The sequence below is a fragment of the Sinocyclocheilus rhinocerous genome, unplaced genomic scaffold (assembly GCF_001515625.1).
Source record: "Sinocyclocheilus rhinocerous isolate Xijiao unplaced genomic scaffold, SAMN03320098_v1.1 scaffold474, whole genome shotgun sequence".
NCBI lineage: Eukaryota > Metazoa > Chordata > Actinopteri > Cypriniformes > Cyprinidae > Sinocyclocheilus > Sinocyclocheilus rhinocerous.
The window spans coordinates 428,259-442,577 of NW_015644625.1; the positions used below are offsets into that span (position 1 = coordinate 428,259).

The window sequence follows — 14,319 nt, forward strand, 5'->3', positions numbered from 1 at the left end:
AATGAGCCGCTTTGTGATATCACAAAGCCCGGAAACCAACACTGTAGTCCAAACGAGCCGTTCGTTGTAGTTCTTGAAAAGGGATTTTTTTTTAATGAAATATCTCCCTTTGGAGTGGACTTTGAGATTTGTAACTTTCTAGATCTTTTTTATGCCCAAACATACACACTACATACACACTGACTAAAATTAAAAAAGTGAAAAAACATAATAGGACCCCTTTAAAACAATTTTCACCCAGAAACTGGTAGTAAATTTCAAAGCAAGTAAAACATAAAAATGTGACATTCTGAAGTAGAAAGACTCTGGTAAGCTTTATTATTATTATTATTTATTTTTTTTTTTTTACAGTGTAGTACTGATTTATTAGAGCGTATTAGAATTTTTAAAGAAAACATTTTTAATCTTACTAATAAGTAACTAGTGACTAACTGACATAATACAAGTAAAACATGCAATTCATGAGATTAAAAAGTTACTAAACTATTGGGATATATAAGAAGAATAGTTATTTGCAAAACTGGAATATGGATAGCGACAACTGGAATACATACTAGTTAAGAGCAGATGCTTGATATCTTAAACCACAGATCCTCATACAGAATAATAGTAAAATGTATTACCAGTAACAATGGTACAATATTTGTCATCATTTGGGACAGTGCAAATCAAAGCCAAAGCTGGAATTGAATAGATACTGGTCACTACACTGAAAAAAATGGTGTAGGATTTACTTTGAAACTATTTTACAAATAATTACAAAGAAACAGCAAGTAACATTAAATTTTAAAGTAGAAAGACTGAAATAATATTATCTTGTAAAACATACTCCAAAAATCTCCAAAAAAAAAATAATAATAATAATTTTTACAATGTATCTGAACACATACATCTTTCTAGTATCTACTGAACTGGTGAAAGTGAAGAACTCATTAGTCACTATTAGTAATTAGTTCTCGCTGGTTTAACGGAATAAATGTTGCCACAGACGTGGTCAATGCCTCTCTCTGTGCTTGTATGCTTGTGTGTGCGTGTGTACTGGTGTACACCTAAATGTTTATAACGGTGATTAGAACAATACTGCAGAGACGCCCAAACACAAGCGACCCATCTCCCGTTCTCCTCTAGAGCAAAACGCAACGTTGTGATGCTCTCCGAGAACGAGCCGTTATTCGTTAACAATGAAGAGCCACAGCCACCACAGTCACAGTGAATAAACTTACCGCAGTCTTCACACAATATGCTCTCCACATCTTTCTTGAGGGTCTTCTCGGTGCTGTCCAGAGGTGCAAACGACGCTTTGAATACTAAAGGCTCCTCCGTAGGGTCCATGAAAAAGATATATCTGTGGTGCTTCTCCACCGCCACGCACGGAGCCTCGGAGCCGAATTCCCCAACGGTGACGAGCTGCTCGCGCTCCAGCCCGCCGCTGTTCACCGGCCACACGTCCAGCACTTTGACATTCACACTGTAGGGCTCCACGGAGATGTTCTCGGGAAGCGAGCTCACCTCGCCTTCGATCACCACGGCCGATCGGTAAGCCTGGTCCTGCAGCGAATCCAAACTCGGGGCGTAGCAGGCGAAGGAGACCCCGATGACGAGCATGGAGAAATGCACCGGATCAAGCCTCCTCATGCCGTCTGCTGTGGCTCAGGGGCGGCCGGCGGCGCTGCTGCAGTGCTCTCGGGGCAGAAGGTGCTGGGGGACTGAGTGCGAATGGGTTTGCGCAAGTGTCCATGCCATCTGCGTGTGCCGCTTTCCCCATGCACTTGGTGACGGGGAAACACCAGCCGCTGAGGAACCGGAATCAGCCCCGGTCACTGCTGGGCTGCTGCATTCTCCTTCAAAGCACAATCTCCAAACTCAATTAGCATGCAAGCATAAATGACGCTCCTTTGCTGCAAGACGCTCCTCGCGCACACACTCCCTCTCTTTCTCTCACACACTATCTCTCGCTCTCTCTCTCTAGCTAGCTATCTATCTATCCAGCCAATGTCATCATCACCATCATCAACATCTCGCGGACGGGCAGAAAGACGCCTCGCTCGTGCACACAAAATCGGCGGAGATGCGAAAAAGCTCCAAAGACGCGCTCCGCCGCGCTGCTGTTCGGCTGGGCAATGCAACAAGCGCGCGCCCTCCGTTCAGCGACTTTTACGTGAGCAGATCTCAGCCGTCTGCTGGAAGTTCTGGCGCAAATGTGCACTAATGACACGGAAGCGTCCGACCTACCAGCCAGCCTTAGAAAGAAATCCCTCGAAAGCAGGCAACCTGCTGGCGTAAATGTGCGTAAATTGTGTTAATACGCCGCGCGACATCAACTAATAGAGAAACGGCAGTCGGGCCACCGCGGCAGACCGCTGACGCGATGACTAACGCTGCGAAAAGCAGCTGAAAATGCAATCGATGCCTGGTGAAAAGTGCGTTTGCCGTGATTTTCTACTCGAGAACAATCCGCATTCAGGTCACATTCACCATTTTGCCCCAAAATGCGATCCGCCACGCTCCAAGAAGACAGATACACAGCAAACCACCGAGCATCCTATCAGCCATATTTACCCCGGCAACAGGTCCTGCGGGTATTTGCCATGTACCCAGGGCTCTATAATGAGAGGAGGGGACCGGTCATTGCGCCGTCATGACGAGTCAAACTAAATGAGCCGAATGATTCGCCACAGTCTGGAGGGTTATTTTGTGCACTGTTTGGACTGGGTTTTTAACTTGAACATTAGGGTTACATCATGCGTAAATGCGTCGCGAGAGAATGAATGTGCCATTGCCGTCCTGTCCTGAGGCTGCTGTAGGGCGACATCTGCAGTCACAACGCGAGTGTGTAACGCAACAGAGAAATGGGCTGCGAACACCTGTCTCGCTTCAGATTCTCGTCGATATTGTTTTCGCGTTTGCTTTACTGGGTCAATGACGAACAAGAATGTTCGAGATGACAAAAATCTAGTTTAAAACACAGGCACCAAGTTTTTTCAATGTAATCTTTGTATTCACGTTGGATTTTTGAAAAACGTTTATACCATTTTCGCCAGAAAAAGTGTTTAATGACGGCCATCATTAAATAAAAAAGTAGCCTACTGAAATACTTGATCTCGAACTTCATTATTATTTTCAAAAAACGTTTATTTTCGCGGTATTTTCATTTTTAATGTTTTTAATCTTTATTAATGTTAATATTATTTAATTATATATATATTTTAATAATTGTGATTATATTTATTTAAAACAACATAATTAATATTAGTTATTATTTATTAATAACATTTGTTATCTCTGAGTCATTAAAACCCATAAGTTACTCTATTTGAGCTTAATAAAATGCGCCTTTCATTAAAGAGTCAAAATAACTTACCAAAAACTGAAAAAATGTCTGAAAATTATCAGAAATAATTTGTATACAATCTTGTTTAAGAAAGAATATTATTCATATTTGAACATTTTTGACTGACAAATGAAAAGTAACTGTAGCATAACCAACTTGCAGGAGCCATTGTTGTCATGTGACAAGAAAATCAATTTGAATGAAAATGCTATAGTGGTTTAAGACTTTTGCACAGTAGCTCTGGTTAGGGTGGTTTACGGGGGACACACATTTGTATGGGTATGACAGCGGTATTACAATGTAAAGGTGGTTTTTGAGGACACTGTCTATGTCCCCGTAATTAAAATGGCTTAAAAAACATACTAAATGGTGTTTTTCTGAAATCTAAAAAACGCAGAAAATAGGGTTGGTGTAGGGCGATAGAAAATACCATTTGAACAGTAGAAAAACCATTACGCCTATGGAGAGTATATAACTTCTACTCATGCTTTTATGCGTCCTCAAAGCATTTAATGAGCAACAACCTCAGAATTCATTAACTCATTCATAATAAATCTGGAAAAAATCACGTGTTGACAGTCTCTGTGGGCGCGGCGCTGTCGCTGTCCGTTGTGCTAAACAGCAAACAGGTATGTGTGTCTATTAGTCCATATCATTACCATTACTAAGCCCTATCATCTTGTCTGTGACTGAGTAATTTGACATCTTATTCGTTTTAATCTAGTTTAACGGTCACTTTTAATTCTTATTTTTTCCAGCTACGCATACTTGCACAAATATTGTAACAAGATAAATGCAAGAGGATGTGTGAAAATATCTAACAGTAATAAAACACCATCATGTTGACATTATTATTAGCCTATTCTTTCGAGTTTCCCTTTCCCTGTCTCTCTTTCACACACACATACACTTATTAAACATATGCACACGAGTCATGGTAATAGGAGAGATAATCTACATCTGGTAATGAACACAGACAAAAAGAATGACTAAAAGCTTCCAAAGAATGGCAAAAAAAGATCCAAATGACTGCTTCATGCGCAATCGTAACGCTGATGTGACTTTTACCAACACACTACTGATCTGAAGAATCTCACGGACTGCAGAAATAGAGCCCCTCCACCAGACGGAGACTTCAAGATGAGCTAAAAGATGCGCAACGCATGTACGAACCCATTCTGTAGGCTATAGAAGTCAGTGGAGAAGTTGATGCTTCAGAATGCTGAACAAACCGCTTTTCTGTAGAAACATCCTGACACAAAATAAACGAGCCGCTAATCTTTGACATGAATCTTCAACAACTGGGAGTCTACTACAAAAAAAGAAGGTAATTTTAGGACAACCAGGTTTGTACATCGGAATCCACAAATGGTTACAGAATGTCGTAAAACCTAAAACCTGTAGTGACTCTTTGAAAACAGATCCTTTTCATATTACATTTTAATTATTTAATACTATTCCTTGCAAAATCATACATTCATAAATGTAATTAGCTACATTTTTTTTCAAGAAAGAAGTTGATATAGCCTACATTTGAATCCTTTACATAGGCTAACTCTAAACATTCAATTGCTTTTAAGACAATCCAATAGTGGTATACTTATAAGAATAATATAATGCGCTTTAGATTATTTCAGAATGTCATGTAGGCTATTGTAACCCTCTAAAAATGTTTTGTTTATTATTTTCTTTTTGCGGCTTATCTGTTCCAAGTTGAGGCTGGTCGCGGAGGTTGCGTCTCCTCCTTCAGGAAGCGTCTCTGGCAGCAGATCTCGCGAGAGTTGCGCGGTCGCTCGGCAGCAGTCGCTTTTGCAGCAGGGCTGAGGGAGACGGAGAGAGAAGGTAAGCGGGGAGGCTGCATCATGGCGGACAGAGACAGTGAAAGTGAGCACGGTGGATTCGCCACAGGCCCCGGCCCGATGCACCCGGGCGCCGCGTCGCGGATCCAGCACGACACGGAGGAGCTCGCCTCGAAGCGGGTGGACATCCAGAACAAACGCTTCTATCTGGACGTGAAGCAGAACGCCAAAGGCCGCTTTCTGAAGATAGCAGAGGTCGGGGCCGGGGGAAACAAGAGCCGCCTGACTCTCTCCATGTCCGTCGCCGTGGAGTTTCGCGACTACCTAGGAGACTTCATCGAGCACTACGCCCAGCTGGGCCCCAGCAACCCTGACACGGTGCAGGACGAGCCCAGGAGGGCGCTTAAGAGCGAGTTCCTGGTGCGCGAGAATCGGAAGTACTACATGGATCTGAAGGAGAACCAGAGGGGGCGGTTTCTCCGGATCCGGCAGACCGTCAACCGCGGGCCCGGCCTGGGAGCCTCGCAAGGCCAGACCATCGCGCTTCCCGCACAGGGACTCATCGAGTTCCGCGACGCGCTGGCCAAACTCATCGATGACTTCGGCGTGGACGAGGACCCTGCGGAGCTGCCCGAGGGCACGTCGCTGACGGTGGATAACAAGCGCTTCTTCTTCGACGTGGGCTCCAACAAGTACGGCGTCTTCATGCGGGTCAGCGAGGTGAAGCCCACCTACCGCAACTCCATCACGGTGCCCTGCAAAGTGTGGTCCAAATTCGGCGCGACCTTCTGCAAGTACGCGGACGAGATGAAGAAGATCCAGGAGCGGAGCCGGGAGCGGAGGGCGCGCGAGATGCTACCGGAGGGCCTGCACGGGGACGACGGGGACGGGGACGAGGACTAATGCATCTATGATGCACAGAACGAATGACTTGATAATCAGACGTTACTGTAATGTGGGATCGATCTACACACACACAACCCTCACAGACTCAAACAGTTGCATCTCTTCACTCATCGCCGGAAGTTACCCACTTACCCACCATTTAACAGTAAGACGCTGCTATCGACAACATGATGTATGAACCGTGTCCAGGATGGTGCAGGAGTGTGTGTATATCCCTCTTTACCCACGTGTGTGACACATCCAAGCTCTTGTGCAGCACTGCAAAAATCCACTTGTTTTCCAGTACAAATATCTAAACATCCTGAAAACAATATATATTTATATATACAGTTTTAGTCAGACCACTCATGACACACAGCAAAGAATGTAAATACTAGAAATAAAAGAACATACCTAGTCAATATATATATATATATATTAGTTATTTTATTATTTTAAGAAAAATCCAACAGTTTGCACAATTTTATTCAGACCACTCATGACACAGCAAAAAATGTCAATACTGGAAATAAAAGAACATGCCTAGTTAATGGTAAAATGACACTTTATATAAAATCATGAGTGGGGTCAGTTGTAATACGATTCAATATGCTTTCTAAACACTTCAGCACTGACACCGGTAAATCATGTTGCCAACTTGGCAGCGACCGCTTCATGTGTAAGAACTGATGCCCTAATGTGTTTTGCAGATTTTAAAATGTACTTTCTTAATTAAAAAAGTACAAAGTGACGTGAAAATGCTGCTGATATTCAGCATGCACATTGGGGTTATTAAAGAGAGCATGCAAAGTGAGTGACGTCACTGTGGCTTGTTGCTTATTGGAGCAACTGACCCCACTCCTACAGTTCTGCTTGTCAAGTAAATTATTTTAAAGATGCTGTGTATTTGACTGGATAACAAGCTGGACATTTTTTGCAGTGTAATACTATTTCCAAAGGTGCAAATTGAAAAAGAGGAAGAAATATAATTAGTGCTCACTTTTGACTTCCAGCACAAAAGCTATTATTTAGGAACCGTTTGAACCAAAGGTTCAACATGCAAACGAACATCAGAAGTGAAGGAACAGTGATGCGGGAGTGCTGTGAATATTTAAACATGCACTTTTGTTAGATTATCCAATTTATATCAGTGGATGTCACCCCTTCTGGTTCGACTTAAAAGGTGCACTTGGTCATTTTTCCATTATTTACACAACAGTTTTTCGCTGGTTGCATCATGGGGGCCGCCATGTTGAGATCACGTGACCAACCAATTAACAACATAAACTCAATGTTATTAGTCACGTTCATTTGCAAAATAAATTTATCATGGCAGAAGAAGCTTCATGTCTCACATAAACCAAAAATGACCAAGTGCACCTTGAAATGCATATGAGGAAATCTAGAAAGTTACCCACTTACCCACCATTTAACAGTAAGACGCTGCTATCGACAACATGATGTATGAACCGTGTCCAGGATGGTGCAGGAGTGTGTGCATATCCCTCTTTACCCACGTGTGTGACACATTCAAGCTCTTATGCACTGCAAAAAAATCCACTTGTTTTCCAGTACAAATATCTAAACATCCTGAAAACAATATATATTTATATATACAGTTTTAGTCAGACCACTCATGACACACAGCAAAGAATGTAAATACTAGAAATAAAAGAACATACCTAGTCAATGGTAAAATGACACGTAATATAAAAACAATACGATTCGATATGCTTTCTGAACACTTCAGCTCTGACACCTGTCAATCATGTTGCCAACTTGACAGCGGCCGCTTCAAGTGTAAAAACTGATGACCTAATGTTTTGTTTTTTTTTGCAGATTTTAAAATGTACTCTTAATTTTTAAAAAAAAGTACAAAGTGGCGTGAAAATGCTGTTCATATTCAGCATGCACACTGGGGTTTTTAATAACGAGAGCGTGCAAAGCGAGTGACGTCATGGTGGCTTGTTGCCTATTAGAGCATCTGACCCCACTCGAACTTGTATTGAAAAAGAGGAAGAAATATAATTAGTGCTCACTTTTGACTTCCAGCACAAAAGCTATTATTTAGGAACCGTTTGAACCAAAGGTTCAACATGCAAACGAACATCAGAAGTGAAGGAACAGTGATGCGGGAGTGCTGTGAATATTTAAACATGCACTTTTGTTAGATTATCCAATTTATATCAGTGGATGTCACCCCTTCTGGTTCGACTTAAAAGGTGCACTTGGTCATTTTTCCATTATTTACACAACAGTTTTTCGCTGGTTGCATCATGGGGGCCGCCATGTTGAGATCACGTGACCAACCAATTAACAACATAAACTCAATGTTATTAGTCACGTTCATTTGCAAAATAAATTTATCATGGCAGAAGAAGCTTCATGTCTCACATAAACCAAAAATGACCAAGTGCACCTTGAAATGCATATGAGGAAATCTAGATATGTTGTTTACTCGTTTGCCTTTTAACTCTATACACAAAGCAAATGAGATTGTTTGTTTGCACGTGTCATGCAATGTGTGCTTCGGTAGCCGCACAGCGAAGGCATTGCTAAAACAACCGGTTGACGTTTGTTCCTGTTAAATATGAACCCTGTTGCACCATTGCCCTCTGACATTTGGGCAGACGGTTTCATTGAAGTGCTAACTTAGATATACAAACTATGATTTTGTGAATCAGATGTACTTAGATCCTTATGAAATTGCCCACGTTTTCTGTGGGAATTTTTCTTTATTTTGTTTTTGGGGACGGGGTGGGAGGGGGCCTGGTACTCAAAAAGGAGCTGTCCACTAGTGCGAGTTGCGTTAATATCTGCGCAGAGCATCCTCTACAACGTCAAAAAACAACTCTGGTGCCTTATATTCTCCACACGTTTACATGCTTTACGTGTTCGATCATTTTCTTTCCAATTGCTGTTTGTCTTTCTTTGTCGTTTGGGGTCACAACGGCGTGGAGTTTCTTCGATGACTTCTTCGACAAGCCAATCAAAGAAAGAGGCGCACGGGCTCTTGGCCCTCCACGTTGCTGGGAAAAGAACGATGATGTCATAATCAAACAGCACTGACGTAAACATGGACGTGATGCGTTCACGTCATATCAGAATTACTTGGTTTTCCGTGGCGGTGCTCAAAGGCAAAATCGATCCATGTGCGGTTTTGTCCTTGATGTCAGACTTTGCGAAATTTTTCAAATTATGATTAAGAGGTAAACTGTTTTTGTGCTTGTCAAAAACTTAGATAATTCTGGCGCGACGTGAACGCAGCAGTAGTCACCTAAAGGCGGTGGAGGTCTGCTAGTCATGCTCTGTGTAAAAAAAAATATAAATTAATTAAAAAAAGTAACACAGGTTTAAAAAAAAAAAAAAGAAAAGCTGAGTGTAAAAAAACAAACAAACAGCGTGATAAGGTTGTACGTATGTTTCTCGCTACAGCCCAGCATTATGCTAATGTAGGCCTATATTAGTAGACTTACGGCCGAGGCAGTAGCCTGTATGATTTTTTTGTATGGTGCTAATATCCCCGTTCGTGGGATTTACTTCTGCCGGTCTTACCAGTTGCTGAATTCATTAGTTGTCAACCTCGTCACATCGCATCTTGAGATTTTACTTTTCTCACTAAAGTTACAGTGCTAACATTTCAGTATCGTGTGCAATATATTGTAGGCTGCGTGCCAGTGGTGGCGTTGCCCAAAATTCAGTCCCGCCGCAGGTTCACGTCCCCCTTCGGACCCCCAAAGCAAAACTATTTCCTAAAAAATCTTATAATGGGTACTCTATTCAATGCCTGATATGAAATCCTACTAAATCGCTGAATGTATATCCCTCTTTACCCACGTGTGTGACACATCCAAGCTCTTGTGCAGCACTGCAAAAATCCACTTGTTTTCCAGTACAAATATCTAAATATCCTTACAACTATATATATATATATATATATATATATATTAGTTATTTTATTATTTTAAGAAAAATCCAACAGTTTGCACAATTTTATTCAGACCACTCATGACACAGCAAAAAATGTCAATACTGGAAATAAAAGAACATGCCTAGTTAATGGTAAAATGACACTTTATATAAAAACATGAGTGGGGTCAGTTGTAATACGATTCAATATGCTTTCTAAACACTTCAGCACTGACACCGGTAAATCATGTTGCCAACTTGGCAGCGACCGCTTCATGTGTAAGAACTGATGCCCTAATGTGTTTTGCAGATTTTAAAATGTACTTTCTTAATTAAAAAAGTACAAAGTGACGTGAAAATGCTGCTGATATTCAGCATGCACATTGGGGTTATTAAAGAGAGCATGCAAAGTGAGTGACGTCACTGTGGCTTGTTGCTTATTGGAGCAACTGACCCCACTCCTACAGTTCTGCTTGTCAAGTAAATTATTTTAAAGATGCTGTGTATTTGACTGGATAACAAGCTGGACATTTTTTGCAGTGTAATACTATTTCCAAAGGTGCAAATTGAAAAAGAGGAAGAAATATAATTAGTGCTCACTTTTGACTTCCAGCACAAAAGCTATTATTTAGGAACCGTTTGAACCAAAGGTTCAACATGCAAACGAACATCAGAAGTGAAGGAACAGTGATGCGGGAGTGCTGTGAATATTTAAACATGCACTTTTGTTAGATTATCCAATTTATATCAGTGGATGTCACCCCTTCTGGTTCGACTTAAAAGGTGCACTTGGTCATTTTTCCATTATTTACACAACAGTTTTTCGCTGGTTGCATCATGGGGGCCGCCATGTTGAGATCACGTGACCAACCAATTAACAACATAAACTCAATGTTATTAGTCACGTTCATTTGCAAAATAAATTTATCATGGCAGAAGAAGCTTCATGTCTCACATAAACCAAAAATGACCAAGTGCACCTTGAAATGCATATGAGGAAATCTAGATATGTTGTTTACTCGTTTGCCTTTTAACTCTATACACAAAGCAAATGAGATTGTTTGTTTGCACGTGTCATGCAATGTGTGCTTCGGTAGCCGCACAGCGAAGGCATTGCTAAAACAACCGGTTGACGTTTGTTCCTGTTAAATATGAACCCTGTTGCACCATTGCCCTCTGACATTTGGGCAGACGGTTTCATTGAAGTGCTAACTTAGATATACAAACTATGATTTTGTGAATCAGATGTACTTAGATCCTTATGAAATTGCCCACGTTTTCTGTGGGAATTTTTCTTTATTTTGTTTTTGGGGACGGGGTGGGAGGGGGCCTGGTACTCAAAAAGGAGCTGTCCACTAGTGCGAGTTGCGTTAATATCTGCGCAGAGCATCCTCTACAACGTCAAAAAACAACTCTGGTGCCTTATATTCTCCACACGTTTACATGCTTTACGTGTTCGATCATTTTCTTTCCGATTGCTGTTTGTCTTTCTTTGTCGTTTGGGGTCACAACGGCGTGGAGTTTCTTCGATGACTTCTTCGACAAGCCAATCAAAGAAAGAGGCGCACGGGCTCTTGGCCCTCCACGTTGCTGGGAAAAGAACGATGATGTCATAATCAAACAGCACTGACGTAAACATGGACGTGATGCGTTCACGTCATATCAGAATTACTTGGTTTTCCGTGGCGGTGCTCAAAGGCAAAATCGATCCATGTGCGGTTTTGTCCTTGATGTCAGACTTTGCGAAATTTTTCAAATTATGATTAAGAGGTAAACTGTTTTTGTGCTTGTCAAAAACTTAGATAATTCTGGCGCGACGTGAACGCAGCAGTAGTCACCTAAAGGCGGTGGAGGTCTGCTAGTCATGCTCTGTGTAAAAAAATATATAAATTAATTAAAAAAAGTAACACAGGTTTAAAAAAAAAAAAAAGAAAAGCTGAGTGTAAAAAAACAAACAAACAGCGTGATAAGGTTGTACGTATGTTTCTCGCTACAGCCCAGCATTATGCTAATGTAGGCCTATATTAGTAGACTTACGGCCGAGGCAGTAGCCTGTATGATTTTTTTGTATGGTGCTAATATCCCCGTTCGTGGGATTTACTTCTGCCGGTCTTACCAGTTGCTGAATTCATTAGTTGTCAACCTCGTCACATCGCATCTTGAGATTTTACTTTTCTCACTAAAGTTACAGTGCTAACATTTCAGTATCGTGTGCAATATATTGTAGGCTGCGTGCCAGTGGTGGCGTTGCCCAAAATTCAGTCCCGCCGCAGGTTCACGTCCCCCTTCGGACCCCCAAAGCAAAACTATTTCCTAAAAAATCTTATAATGGGTACTCTATTCAATGCCTGATATGAAATCCTACTAAATCGCTGAATGATGGTGTGATAACTATAAAAAATAATCAAAGCTACACATAGTCAAATTAAACATTTGCCATTCTGTTTTTGTTAATCCAGTCGTATATTCCAGATGATACGAACTATGAATGTTAACGCTACAAAAGCATTAACAGAAAAACTACTTTTGAGTATCTAGAAGACAATAATGCAATGTTTTTGAAAAGGCATTACTGATGGCTACCTCTTGGGGTCTGAGGGGGGATCGGATTCTGCGGGACGATTGAATCTTGCGTGAGGTCGGCATTTTGTGTGTGTGGATACTCGTCCCCTGCAACGACATAAAATGTACGCTTGAGGCTCGTTCTAATCGAAACATGTCTCTGCATATTAAACTAACCTTTTTGAAAAGTTGAGGGTTTATCCTACTAACTAAACCAGTCACCACAAACAGGGACCGTCTGAAAGCACCTGCGTATATGGCGGCAAATCTGCTCTCCGCCAATCAGACGCAATCCTGTGTGACCTAAAAATATAGTGATGTAGTCACTTAAGCTTCTCGGTGGTTGGAGTAGTTTAATACTCGGTTGCTAATATATATATATGTATTTTTTTTATTTTAGCCAATATTAAATGCACAATGCTTCAGTCAGAGATATTCATAACTATTTATTTGATCAAATATCTTATGAATGTTGTTAGGAAAAAATATAGACTTTTTCCTCAAACCCTCTCTCGACATAAGCAAGCTCACTAGTGCTGCAGTGAAAAGCCTGTTGTTGCTGTCAGACCCAAACGTCACAGATACTCGGATATGTAGGGTTTTGTAAAAACGAGACCTTTATATGTACTAAAGCCACCAGCCTACGGACAGTTTGGGGGTTTCTAGCCACAGACTCCCATGCTAAAGGCCCATTTCGTGCTAAGCACATGAGGAAGTCTATAGGGGATCAAGGCTGACATTATTCCTGCGGAGCGTTTGGTCTCTTGTTTACCACTGCACAATATTAAAGCATACATATGCACTTTGTCTCGCTCGATATGCCCTCGCATCTCTTCAAGACTGAATCTGAAATGGCATGCTTCTCTTGTAGGGGCTATTTTAGGTCTATTTGTACACCGTTATATTTCTTTTCCTCTTGAGACCGGTAAGCAAATCTTTTTCCTATCACTGCCCGTATGCGATTACGAAAACTGCTCGATGTGTGCCACAGTACGAAATTTAAACTGGAAGTAACATTTAAAGGTGTTTTCTAGAGCAAAACGATGCAAAAATGCACCCTCGATCGAATACGCACATGTTTTAAGTCAATCATGAAGGTGCTAGTGGGTACTAAATGGCTCAGTCCTGTCTGGGTGGCATCGTACAGCCAGACTTTCTCATGTAATAGTGTTCAAGCTCTCCACCAGCAAAGACCAGTATTGGTTTGATGCACAACAGGCTGTGGGGACAAAAAATTAAACGGTACTCTGACTCCATTCTGGACTGGAAGAGCAATTTCAATCTTTTCTCCAATTCCAGGTGCTGATTCGAACGTCACCTGTCCTTAATGAGCATAACTGAACTAACGGAGCTGCACAGACACCTTAAAGCCCTCACGTATCTGCAGTTTCCAATACGAAGAGCAACCTTTTAACTTGATCTACTTGTTAATCTCATGAAGCGTGTGTGTGTGTGTGTGCGCGCGATTATCCGGTTCCCCTTCCCTTTTAAACCACGGCCAGTCACCAACTTGGGTTAGTTCTCATACTTCGCGTTCCTTCGGTCTCACAAGCTCAAGGCTTTGACCTGCTTAGCATGTAACTGTGAGCGTTTTGCGTATTAAGCAGACTGTCTGGGAGTGGTCCTGCATCGAGGGTCAATGCACAAGGAGGGTATTCACATATCCCACCAACCATTTCCTTTTTATTCCCTATCAAATGTGTTGTACTTAAAAATATATATATGACCTGTGATGTGTGTGTATATATGGTTTGTTACATATGATGCTCCTCTTTATTAAAAAAAGATGGCATATATATATATATATATATATATATATATATGTATATATAA

General features: G+C 41.4%; 2 protein-coding genes and 1 long non-coding RNA gene across 3 annotated transcripts in view; 1 reads left to right on the top strand and 2 right to left on the bottom strand.

Annotated features, from left to right (window-relative positions):
- The window catches only part of nrg2b (neuregulin 2b), a 68,995-nt gene extending 67,047 nt beyond the window's left edge, over positions 1–1,948 (bottom strand). Inside the window, exon 1 of the mRNA XM_016576273.1 lies at positions 1,224–1,948. Coding sequence (XP_016431759.1) covers positions 1,224–1,635 — 412 coding nt within the window. The 5' untranslated portion in view covers positions 1,636–1,948. The remainder of the gene's footprint in view (positions 1–1,223) is intronic.
- Positions 1,949–5,030: 3,082 nt separating this feature from the next.
- Positions 5,031–6,420, top strand: LOC107758524 (transcriptional activator protein Pur-alpha-like). Its single transcript, XM_016576276.1, has one exon. The coding sequence runs from the start codon at positions 5,194–5,196 to the stop codon at positions 6,031–6,033; it is 840 nt and encodes a 279-aa protein (XP_016431762.1). The 5' UTR covers positions 5,031–5,193; the 3' UTR covers positions 6,034–6,420.
- Positions 6,421–7,218: 798 nt separating this feature from the next.
- Positions 7,219–14,245, bottom strand: LOC107758525 (uncharacterized). The gene is made up of 2 exons (XR_001642036.1): positions 10,905–14,245; positions 7,219–7,395 (listed from the first exon to the last, which is right to left on the bottom strand). It is a non-coding gene; the product is annotated as an uncharacterized LOC107758525 (long non-coding RNA).
- Positions 14,246–14,319: the final 74 nt, after the last annotated feature.

Bases quoted from the DNA above. Each gene is read 5' to 3' on its own strand.
- LOC107758524 (XM_016576276.1), top strand. From the start codon at position 5,194: ATGGCGGACAGAGACAGTGAAAGTGAGCACGGTGGATTCGCCACAGGC.